We start from the raw sequence: 12751 nt of genomic DNA, 5'->3' as shown, positions 1-12751 counted from the left end.
GTACCATGTGCAGCGGCGAAGACCAGGGGCTGTCGGAGCGACGTGCGGTGCCTTCGCGCAACATGGAGTCGAATTCGGCCTTGGCTATTTGTAGGCGATCTGGAGCGAGGCGGCGAGGTCGGCTGGACACGGGGGGGCCCGGGGTCGTCCTGATGTAGTGAACCGTGGAGTGACGAACTTCTCGCGGCGTGCCGGCGGGACGCGTGAGCGTCGGGAAATCGGCTAGGACGTCGCTGTATGAAGAATCGTTCGACAAGGCCTTGATGCTGGGTTGCATAGTGTTCGTTGGCTGGCAGGGAGCCGAGAGTCCCGTTCGTCCATCGAGCAGGCGCTTGTTGCGACAATCCGGCAGCAGCTCAAAGTGGTCCAGGAAGTCCGATCCGATGATGGGCACGGAAACGTCCGCGACGACGAAACGCCATGAAAACTCGCGACGCAGGCCGAGTTTGAGGCAGAGGGGCAGAATTCCGTACGTCTTGATCGTCGAGTCGTTTGCGGCACTGAGCACGTAGTCGGTCGGAAGGCGTCGGTCCGGGAGCAAACGTCTCGGGAAACAACAAATATCCGACCCTGTGTCGACGAGAAAGCGGTGGCGGCTATAGCGGTCGGTCACGTACAGGCGGCTTCCACCAGGACGGCAGCCGTTTGCCGCGACTAGCGGCTGCCGTTGGTGTTTGTTGTCGCGGGCGCGTACGTGCATGGGTCGTTGCACCTCTGAGCCTGGTCGCCGAAGCGGTGGTGATACCAGCATATTCCCTCATCTCTTCCTCTTGACGGCGATCTGCGGCCGTAGCGGCGCGGGCTGGTACGGTCACGCGATTGCGAGCGGCCGCGGAAGGCGCGAAAGTCGCTTTGCAGGGACGCGACTTGACGAGTTAGCTCCTCGACGCGTTGGAGAAGCCGAACCGTGTCGGAGGCGGGCGCGAGTGGCGTCGCGGTCGCGCAGATAGCCGGCGGGTTGGGCGAGACGAACTGTGCGGCGATGTTGCTTGTCGCGGGGGTGAGCATGGGGGGGCTCACCTCCACGATGCGGTCCGCGAGCGTGGCAAGTTGGTCCAGCGGAAGTTCCGAAGACTGCACCTGCAGAATCGCTTGAACTTGAGCGGGCAGGCGTTGGAGCCACAACGTGCGCAGCAAGTCGTCACGCATGGGAGTGGTCCCTGCGAGTGACTGGAGGTGACGTAGGAACTGGGACGGTTTGCGACTGCCCATTTCTTCTTCCATCAGGATCTGCCGCAATCGTTGATTTTCAGACAGGGAAAATCTTCGCGTGAGTTCTGTCCGCAGCCGGGTGTAAGGGTCGGTTGCCGGTGGTGTACGTATAATGACTCTCACTTCGAACGCGTACCGACCTTCTAACTGTCCCACGACGTATGCGAACTTCGTCTCCTCCCGGGTGATGTGGGCGATGGTGAACGGGGCCTCCACTTGGGAGAACCACAATTCCATGTCCTCGGGCCAGAATGGGGGGAGCTTCACACTCACTCGATGTACGGAGTCCTGTTGCGATTGTACTACGTGCGGTGCTGGAGTCCTCGGTTGAAGTGCTTGCTGTCTGAGTTGCTCGTTTTCCCGCCTGAGTTGGTCGAGCTGCGCTTGAAGTTCCTCTGTCATCGCGGTGTAGTTGGTGCGTCCAGAACAAAGGGGGATTGGGCGCGTCGTCTAGCGTGAACTTGTTCGATCCGGCTGGTATGGTACACAAAGGGGGTAATCACAAAAAAACGATCACGTCGGGGTCACCAGTTTGGGGAATAATCACCAAATCAAAGAATGTTAGCTTACCTTCTTGTTTATTCTAGATGAACACTACAGCTACACTACAAACACTGAGTAATACCGAAGGAAACACTGAGTAATAACGAAGGAGACCGCTCCCGTCGTTGTCCTCGCGATGCCTGATAATCTCCCTCTCTCTGTTTTTCGTCCCCAGTCTTTCACCCCTGCTTCCAGGGGTCAAATCACCTCGCGTCTGGTAAGGCGGTTCCTTCTCCCCCCGTTAGGTGGCAGCAAAAGTCAGCGGCTTTCGGTGGCTGTCGCTACAAGGTAATTGAGTTCAAAATGTTTTAATTTCATTTTAGTATATTCAAATGTCCCATATGTTATGCTTAGAATTTACTGATGTTAGGTCAACGTTCAAATTTCATTTGCTTATTAGTGTATTTTATTGATCTTTTTCTTTATGTTTACGTGTATGAGGTATTATAAAAATGGGTTATAAAAATCTGTCTAATTTATCATCATGATGGTCAGATGATTACAAGACAATTATCTGTATACAATTCGTGTTCATGTTACTTCTTTTATTCAGCATTTATTCATGTACTTTTCAGGTTCCAAAATGACCATTTATAAAGTAAGGAAATTTAATATAGTGTTACATTCATATTTTGATTTTCAATAAATATATTCGAGTGGATAATTCTCTACTAAGTGTACTCATGATACGTGTAATAACATTATCTCTCTATGTGTGAATGGTAGAAGTAAAATGTATGTGTATAATATATCCTGCAATTTTTGGAAAAATGAAGTAAATGAAAACGAGTATATTCGTAATGCATGGTGATGAAGTATTTAGGATAGACGATTATTGACATTAAATAACAATGTGATTAAACGCTAAACAAACATTAAGTGAAGTGATGGTGATAGAACATTTCATCGGAGACAATCTGAACATTTCGCCAAGCAGGTGAACTCTCAACAAGTGGTGAGGAAAAATCACGTGTCCCTTACCCACACATCCAGTTAATCGACATACCGTGGTGTGATTTGTGCAAAGCTTCCAGAAGTTCCCCATAGACTCAAAGTGACAACAGAGTTGTTTCCTCTGTAGACACCTGAGAACACCAAAAGTTTATGAAGTCCAAACCCAGTGACGTTTGTCATTCCAGATAGAAAGAAGAGAGAATAACCCGTCCTTCTTTCCTTTCCATCCCAACGACTTGCGAAGACATCGACAGTTATTAATCCTTGTTAACCGAGAAGACAAATACCCTTCAACCTTCTTAAGTTAAATTTACCTAACCTAATGAAGAAAGAAGAAGATGTCATGGTGTTACAGAACTTAATGGACAAAAGTCCAGCTGAACTATATACAGGGTGGTCACCAAGTGAATGAACAAAGTTTAATGTGATTATATACAGGGTGTTCCACGAGTGAAATACAGTTTCAACTCATTATATACAGGGTGTTCCACTAGTGAAGGACAAATGATGAAAAATTTCTTCACAAGTTCAGAAATTTTTCCCCGGGGGAACGGGAATATATGGCAATTCTATGTTGCTGCAAGTTGAGAATACTTTCCTTCGGAAAGTTGGGTACTATGTTTCTTCCTGTGTGGGCTACGTTCCTTCCTTCCCCAGCCAAGAAGGGACCAGGACGAAGGAATGGGAGAAGTGACAAATAAGCCAGCCCTGTATCCCTTCGACTGGACACGGTCCATCGTCGCCGAACTAATTTATGTAACATGTGGCAGAAACTGGAGGATCCAGAGAATGACCAGGAGATGCTGTTCTCACGGTTTGGTCAAAACGACGCCGGACAATCTGATTGGGCCAGGGGGACACGTGATCCACCAAAACCTACAGTTTTGGAATATAGTTGGGAAGAAAGGACAGTGTGTGACGAGACTGGAAATAGAGAGTATCCGCCAACAGTGTGCGACTAGGCTCGAAAAGGAACATTATCCTCCAAAGTGCGTGACGAGACTTGGAATAGAGTAACTTACACGGTAGAGTGTGTGCATAAGAGTTCGAACCCGGGACAGTATTGTGTTATAAGTGTACAATCGTGTGTGGCGATAAGTGCCAATCATGTGTAACAAGTGTATCCTTTTTCTTGTGTAAGTATGTTAGGTTTATGTCTTTATTAATTAAACATGTTAAAATCTATGTTTGTTTCCCTCATGTACAAGAGGTAGAAATTAATATCTGATCATTGGTAACTGCAACGGGTAAACAAGACCAGGTAATGTTAGGTCGAGCTCTTGGCTCATAAATTCCCCTAGCTTCCCTGGCCGAATCCTGGAACGGACCGTTAATAAACCACCAAATCTGTTGTAAACTGTACAGGGTGAATATTGCATAGCTGCATTGTAGCCGGGTGGGAGGGCCTACACCATGAAATATTTCGTAGTTCGGTCGTTCCATGTCAATTCGCCCAATAAGGAACCGAAATGTCACCCACCGATACGGATTTCAACAAAATTTTGTACACTTGTAGCTTTGCCCTAGGTAAGGTACAGTACCATTTTTTTCTTCTCTAGGCCTTATACTTTTACAGTTACAGGAGATCAAAGTTTTCAGGATTTGCTATATGTCGCTCCTGGTTCTTCGTTGCAGGAGTGTAGTACATTAATAAAATAATTATATTTCAGCATGCAACCTACGTAGTTGCATAAACTTTTTGTGTAAGCCAATCAAAGCGTGAAGATTCAAATAAAAAATGCCCGAAGATTTATATGTTTTTTCCCATTGTTGAAAGAAATGATTTTGCATAAACAAAACCTGTTTCTTACTGCAAGAGCATCAAATTGCATTAATTGATATTTTGGTGAAGGGCGGTCCTTTTAACTTGTTTCACTAATTCTCTGACATAGTCGGGGGTTACTTTAAAGTGCGTTGTTTTTCCCGAGTTCTTTCCTGCTTTCGTTAGAAAATTTTGATTTTTTTAAAATTTCGGGAGGGGCTGTAACCCAATCACCCCTCCCACCGCGTACACCAGTGATTAAGTTCAAATATGCCCAAAAGCAAGGACAAATGCGCACTCTATTGACATGCACGCGCAGAAAGCAGTAGGATCGACCGAAATAAAATTACAACAACAAGTATAAATAATTATTGACTCGCTCTAATAGCTTGAAATGTGAAAAAAAAACAAAAAAAAAAACAATTGTGCCAGGTATTTCTCATCTATCATGGAGATGAGACGACATCAAGAACTGGAAAGATCGAAACGAGACTGGTAAATTAGTTTCCAAGACTCTAGGTTTCACTCGAGACTTTCGTAAGATAGCTATTTGAGAAATTTTCCTAAATCAAATTGTGCTTCACTATGCGATTTCTTCAATCATACCAAGATGATATCTACTAGGATATTTAGAGGTAGGTTATGTATTTTGTAAATAGCAATTATATAAGTCAAATCAGTTAATGTTATGAGGAACAATTTAACAATTTCGCACCAGGTGGGCATTTATTTCAATAACGTCGAAATAACTTCTATTGAAGAAAACGACAGAGGCAAAGGAGAGCATGAACTTATCCTTATGTTGGAAATGGAAGCGGTTTTTTAAGTTGATTATTAAGCCCGATACGATCTGTGAACAATGTGACGAAAAGTATTTCCACTTTCCAGGATCCCATATATTCCTTATGGAGAGACAACTTCAACAAGTTACGTGCATTCAAATCGACATTTCGACTATTCCAATCGGTGACAAAATCTTGAGCCTGCTCTTTTTCCGTACATATGTTTTTTACGCAATTATCAAGAGAACGAATAAAATAATACTCCCATAAGCGTAATGTATTTCTCTCGGCGGACAGCTTCTCTCCGCAGCAGTGTTGCCAAACCTGATGCTCATAATAGAGCGAAATTTCATCTTAAATGGAGTGAAAACTGACTTTCAAGATGCTAGTTTTTCGAAGGCTTAATAAAGTGCGTCCTAGGACAATGTTAAGTGCCAAGGGGGAGGGGGAGAGGCGCTGATATTACCGTTAACAATTTATTCTTAGTTTCCACCGTCTAGATCTGGCGACATTATCCATCTCAATAATCCACCGTATGAAATCGAAAATAAAGTATTCCCAGATAACAATATTATGTCATCTTCACGCCAGCCACGGCGCTATAAAAAAAAAGTAGCTGGTGAGATAAGAGGGGTGGGGTTGGGCGACGCAGCCAATATAACAATATCACGTGCAAAATGTATATTTAAGGCAAAAGTTGGTCTATGTGGGCCGGAGTCAATGGGGCAGGGGGCGAGCACCCCAGTTCACTACCAAACGAGTTCACGAAAGAGCCGGATCTGGCTCCAAAATAGCTAAGTTGGCAACAGTGTTCGTAGCGGCCGCAGAGAGTAGAGGAGCCTCGCGGAAACCTCCCTCATGCCCTTGTAGCAACCACAATTGTGTTGTGTAGTCCATGTGTATTTGTGGTTGTCACTTCGTCCATTTCATCTTATCATCATTCATCCCTATCGTTGCGATTAGCCAAAAGAGGCAGTAATGCGACGTTAAATAAACTAAATCAATCAATCAGGTAGTGACAATTTTAAACCTGTGCTCCTTGGATGTATATATTCAAGATAAAATTCCTGTTTTTGAAGGTGTCTAGCGTTGAAACGAATCTTCAAACAGAAAAAGAAAACTTTTACTAAGAATGTTGCTTTTACTATATACGACGTATTTCGACACACGAGACGAAATTGAGAATTGCCCTTCGAGACAAAGACGAGAAAGAGATACTTATAAATTGAGACGAAACCAAAACTGTTGTGTCTCGTTTCGATACCATTCCTAGGCTCGCTTCAGACGGAAGTATTTTTCTTAACATTTATGCCATGAACAAAATGCTACCGTGTAAAGTGAAAAATCTTATGGCATTTATGATACCGTGGCATATTTCATAGCATTTATTTTTTTAAATACCTTTTCGATCAGGCCTCATGTCCAGAAAGGTATCAACTCGGCACCTACCAACCTGTTGCGTGAGAATGAGTCAAGGCAAGGACTTTTAAATATTTCATAGCATTTCTGGTCCTATTTCCGTATTTTTGTAGCATAACCAATCAGAAGAGACCTCTAGGTCACGAGCGCAGTTGTAATGGCGGCCGCGTGAGATGCAAACAATGTATCACTTCACATTTTTAAAAGACGATAACTATTCAATCAAGAGGAATAACGTTTCGTATTAAATGGTTTGAGGTAGAGACGAGTGGCGCTGCTTAAATACATACTTTTTATAACGTATACGGTACACGTGTGGAAGAATATTTTAGTTGTTTCAATTGTAAACACCGGTCACTCGCCATAGATGATGCAAGTCGCCGTGCTTTTCGTGCTGTATATAGTATACATACATTGTAATCGCAAGAGCTAACCGAAATGTTCCATGACATGAAATGCTTCCGTTTAAAGTGCTATCTGTTATAAGATTTTTGGAAGCATTTACGTAGCATTTATGCTAGCAAAAATGTTAAAGGATATGCTTTCGTCCAAAGCGGGCCTTAGTCTTAACTCTGATGAACAATGAATCAAATTTACGAGAATGAGTTCTCTAATTCTATATTTTTGTCTATTGTTTATTGTTCCTGTTTGATTTAATTAATCAATATTTTGCAAAATATTTAATAAATCACTGAAAAATGTTAGGAAACGTTAGACATTCCTCGCAAATATGCAGTAAATACAGAGACAGTGTTTAACAGCAGCATTTTACTGGAACAACATAAATAGCGATGGTAAATATAGAAGCAATGTTAACGTAATAATAATATATTTTGCAGTGCCACCTAGTAACGACTTTACGAAACTTCAATTATATGGTAAATACCCTGCCGAAAAAGTATGCAGCTTTGATTCCATTGCAGGAACAGAATATGAGAAGCACATCATAAATCACAGAATAACGGTGAGTAAACTGGGATACTATAAATGATTTACTGTCCCGTAAAACGTGTCATATTTATGTGCGTGTGGTGCAAGATTTATAATGCAAGAACCACATATATTTGTAAGTGGTGAACACTTGATGTCGCTGCAAACAGAAATTGTAGGAAGATGAGGAAAGCATAAAAATATAAAGTCTAAATGTCGAATAGGAGATATGTACCAAAGAAAATTCGCAATGATTTACCATTCCCACTGTAAAACATTCTTAGTAACCCCACATTAAAGCTGTTAATTACACTTTATATATGAATGGCTTATTGCAGAAAGGGACCTGAGTCACATTCTTGAGGTATCGGAGTTAATGGTATTTTTTATTTTCCTAGTTACAGACACATGTTTTAGTGCAGAAAGGACGTCAGTCACACGAGGCTATAGCCAAGAAAATGCACAGTGAAAAGTGTACTTTAATGCAGAAAGGTACCTGAGTTACTGACTCGGGTCCTTTTCTGCAATAAACTTAGCCGTATTTATACGTTGTATACGACCTGTGTACGCTAATCTGTGATACAGCTCGGGCGGTAAAAATATGTCAAACTTATTGACACCAGTAACATTACTGATTTCGCAACGTGGTGGCCTCATGTCTACAAAAAAAATGTGGCATCTGTGAAAACTACCATGTGTTTCTACAAGAATAGGCAGTATTTTCAGATTTCCAAGTATCATTACTTTGAATACTGTGTTCAACATAAGGGTACTGTCAAGGTTTACAAAGTCATCAAAGGTTTGACGTTTCACACCTTCTATCTGACCAAAGGTGCAAGAATTGTAATTCGTACACCACGTACGTTTCCAGTTTCAAGTATGCCGATCAAGCTTACTAAATTGAAGGACATACGAACTGCCTTGTCGTATGTACCAGACGACGTCAAAGGATTTTATGAAGATATTCATCAGTGGCCCGCTACACTCGCCAATGAAACAGACTCAGATGGAGAGTAACACATACGTACATGTACGAGCTCGTACATTATTGTACTTCAAACAGCGACAATAAAGTCGAGAAAGTGCAGTACACTGTCATTCATTGATGAATCTATAATTTCCTGTTTCATATATAACATAACCTAACCTAACCTAGCTTATGTGGCAACGACAAACAGGCGTTTGTAGGATATTTCTCGTCTTATTTCTCAAAGTTTCCACTTTTATTGCAGAAAGGTACCGGAGTCACAACCTTTTCATCTCCAATGTCTCTAGCAGCATACTGCAGGGGGGCGCATTGAGGGTTGCAAAATTAACGTTTCTTTATGCTGAATATTTGAGCCAACAACGGCACATTTCTTTCTTACACTATCAATATTATACAATTTTTCTTGTTTTTCTCAGAATTGTGCAAAAGTGACTCAGGTCCCTTTCTGCAATAAGCCATTCATATATATATATATATATATATATATATATATATATATATATATATATATATATATATATATAAGTAGTGTAATTGGATTGTTTCAAAGTCATACTTGGTACGAGTGTTTTTGTAGGCTTTTTTTTATCAATTGAAAATCAGTTTTTGATATATTTTGACAAATTTTTGTCGATGTTTTAGCGTTTAGCGATGTTTTTGTAAAATTTCCTATTTTTTTTTTTTTTTTCACTCATACTTGGTACGAGCACACACAAGCATAGGTTCTATTCATACTTTTTTTTACGTATAGATGTACATGATGAATCCGCAAACAGATTTTTCCTAAGTTTTACCGTTTCCAAGATAACCCCAATTCCGGTCGCCATTTTGGATTTCCGAGCATAGGTTCTATCCATATTTTTTCTCACGTATAGGCGTACATGACGAACCCGCAAACAGATTTTTCCTAAGTCTTACCGCTTCCAAGATAACCCCACTTCCGGTCGCCATTTTGGATTTCCGAACATAGGTTCTATTCATATTTTACTTACATATAGGCGTACGTGACGAATCCGCAAACAGATTTTTTCTAAGTCTTACCGCTTCCAAGATAACCCCACTTCCGGTCGCCATTTTGGATTTCCGAGAATAGGTTCTATTCATATTTTACTTACATATAGGCGTACATGACGAATCCGCAAACAGATTTTTTCTAAGTCTTGCCGTTTCCAAGATAACCCCACTTCCGGTCGCCATTTTGGATTTTCGAGAATAGGTTCTATTCATATTTTACTTACATATAGGCGTACATGACGAATCCGCAAACAGATTTGTCCTAAGTCTCACCGTTTCCAAGATAAACTAGTAGTGCAGTTTAGACAGTTCAACGTCCTCTTTTGAGGCTCAGTGAGGCTCGGTGGGGCTCGCCAAACCTCAAAAACTCACTTTCTCTCCACGTTCCGCGCCTTATTTATTGCGCTAACGATGTTTCACAGCGTAGAAAACAGCACCAAAACATCAAAAACTCATTTTGATTATTTGGAGCTCACCAAAACCTCAAAAAACTTATTTTATTAATTGAGGTTCACCAAACCTCAAAAAACTCCACTTTCTCTCTACGTTCAGCGCTTTTATTTATCGCGCTGACACAACGTGATGAGTAAATAATGCACTCTCTCATTCTTGAAGGATGAACGCATCTTATCGTAATTTTCCAAGTCCCGGTCAAATGTTTATATATCGTGACCTTTGTAAACCTCTCGGAACGATGTGATCTCTCTGCCACACACACATACACGCCTATTATTTCTGTATTGTGACGTGTTTATTTTGGTATGGGAGGACAGAGGATACCGAGACTCGATCGACACACTAAACCCAACCTCTCTACGCGTACTCTACGTCACCAAAAAAAAGGTTAAAGGTTCCAAATAACAATAGTTAAGAGTTTTCGCCAATCTAGTAAAGTGGATTGGTTGAAATCTCCAAGGCGTATTTTTGTATTTTTTTCAAATATGAACACGTTAAAACTGAACTGTCTTGGATTTTTGAGTTTTGTATTCGCCCCTGAGAAAATTCTATATAAAATAACATACCTGAAAATTATATTCGCAGTAGATTGATTTTTTTTGAGTTTTGTAATCACCTCAAGAAATTCTATATAAAATAACATACCTGAAAATTGTATTTACAGTAGATTGAATTCTTGAGTTTTTGTATTTGCACACAAGAAATTATATATAAATAACATACCCGAAATTCTATTTACAGTAGATTGAATTTTTGAGTTTTGTAATCACTCCAAGAAATTCTATATAAAATAACATACCTGAAAATTGTATCGCTAGACACTTTTTGATTTCTGTGATTTTTTGGAGAAAGCATAATGGCATCCAACCACCAGTTTCAATCGAAAAAATGATAAAACTGAATGTGTTACTTGTGAAAAATTAATATCTAAAACTAATATTAGCAAGCACAGGGCAAGATGTAGCGAAACAGGCTCGAGAATTAATTGTTTGTTACCTTCTAAGTCTTGTGCTCGATGTGGAAAGATGATCAGCATTGCAAATTTAAGTAAACACCTCAAAATTTGCAAACCATCGATCGAACAAGGAACATTGAAAAAGGAAAATCGATAATCCAGAAACGGAAGCTTCCACTTCCAAACAAGTTAAATTATCGGATGAACGCAAACCGATTAGATCTGCATTCAACGACCAACTCCAGGATTTCTCTTTTACTTCGGAACCAGGCCGTGACATCCTTAGTTTCTTGCATGAAACGAAAACATCTGTACTAAATATTCTAAAAATAAACTTGAAAATAATTCCATAAAAGTATATGTTGTTCTGTTTTCTGAATACGAGAAAGTTGATGGCACAACGAGTATTTTTATCATCGTACAAAAAACCAGACACTTTATTTTGCTGACGTCGAAAATTTGGACAACTTCTATTATAAAGTTTCTAATGAGCTGGTTAAGAAACATGACGATTTCGAGGCTAAAGGGTCGGGATGGTCTCTGTGTGGAAGTCCTCACACGTTAACCGTTTACGTGAACCAATTTCTCGCCTCTTCGCGCTTCCAGCTACGTTCCTCTTCCACCGAACATTCAACACAAGAGGGCTGTGTTAAATATACAGAACAGCGATAACAAGTGTTTTCTCTGGTGTGTGTTGGCTGCACTGCATCCTGTTTATTGCAAAAATAATCCAGAACGGATTTATCATTACAAGCAATACGAGTCCGAATTTGAAAGTGTAATGTCTGACATCGAATACCCGGTGACATTGTCGGATTATAACAAAGTTCGAAAATCGTGCAGGAAAACGCATCGCTATTAATGTATATTCTTTTACGTCAGATAAATATCTTGTTCACCCCGTCAGGATAAGCGATATCGACGATGACGATGCTCGTGTAATAAATCTTCTTCTAATTTCAAACGAGGATGTTCATCATTACACGCTAATTCGTTCTCTATCACGTTTGGTCAGAAGTCAAACTACCAAGTATGCAAACAACATCGAAGTTTGCCCGAGATGCCTACACGTTCGACGATCGTGACCGACGTGATCATAAAAATCTTCATAGTCGTCAAATTGCTATCGATAAACTTGTCGAACATAAAATTTATTGCGGTGACAACAGACCGGCTAGAATGTTGATGCCCGAAACGAACGAAGTCGAAGAATTCAAAATGCACAAGGCATTGTTGGAACATCCCGCAATCATCGTCGCAGATTTCGAGGCGTTCCTCAAACCACTCTCCTACTGCGAACCGGATCCCGAACTTTCCTCCACAACGGCGTACCAGCTTCATCAACCTAATAGTTTCGGCTATGTTGTTGTGCGACGTGATAAAATAAATGAAGCATATATATACCGCGGGCCAAATGCAATCGAACACTTCCTGGAAAAAATGGTGGAGGAGGTTGAGGTAATTGGTAGCGTACTGCTTACATCAAAACCGATGGCACCTTTAACTGAAAATGAACTTCAAAATTACAATTCCACTGAGGTGTGTCCGGTATGTGATCAAAGTTTCACTGATGAGAACAAAAAAATATTCCACCACGATCATTTCAGCGGAAACTACGTAGGTGGAATTTGCAACACGTGCAATCTTAAAATCCAGAAACCTAAATTCATCCCCATATTCTTTCACAACGGAAGCGGATATGATTTTCACCACCTGGTGAGACATCTTGGCTACGA

General features: G+C 41.1%; 1 protein-coding gene across 1 annotated transcript; it reads right to left on the bottom strand.

The window, feature by feature from the left end:
* Positions 1-654: 654 nt before the first annotated feature.
* LOC145996319 (uncharacterized) lies at positions 655-1614 on the bottom strand. Its single transcript, XM_083132751.1, has one exon. It carries the CDS (start codon positions 1612-1614, stop codon positions 655-657), a length of 960 nt encoding a protein of 319 aa, XP_082988877.1.
* Positions 1615-12751: the final 11137 nt, after the last annotated feature.

The sequence above is a fragment of the Lepisma saccharinum genome, chromosome 12 (assembly GCF_977018435.1).
Source record: "Lepisma saccharinum chromosome 12, izLepSacc3.1, whole genome shotgun sequence".
Lineage (NCBI taxonomy): Eukaryota > Metazoa > Arthropoda > Insecta > Zygentoma > Lepismatidae > Lepisma > Lepisma saccharinum.
Note: the sequence above shows the minus strand (reverse complement) of the source record. Positions and strands in the feature narration are given on the sequence as shown.

Bases quoted from the DNA above. Each gene is read 5' to 3' on its own strand.
- LOC145996319 (XM_083132751.1), bottom strand. From the start codon at position 1,614: ATGACAGAGGAACTTCAAGCGCAGCTCGACCAACTCAGGCGGGAAAAC.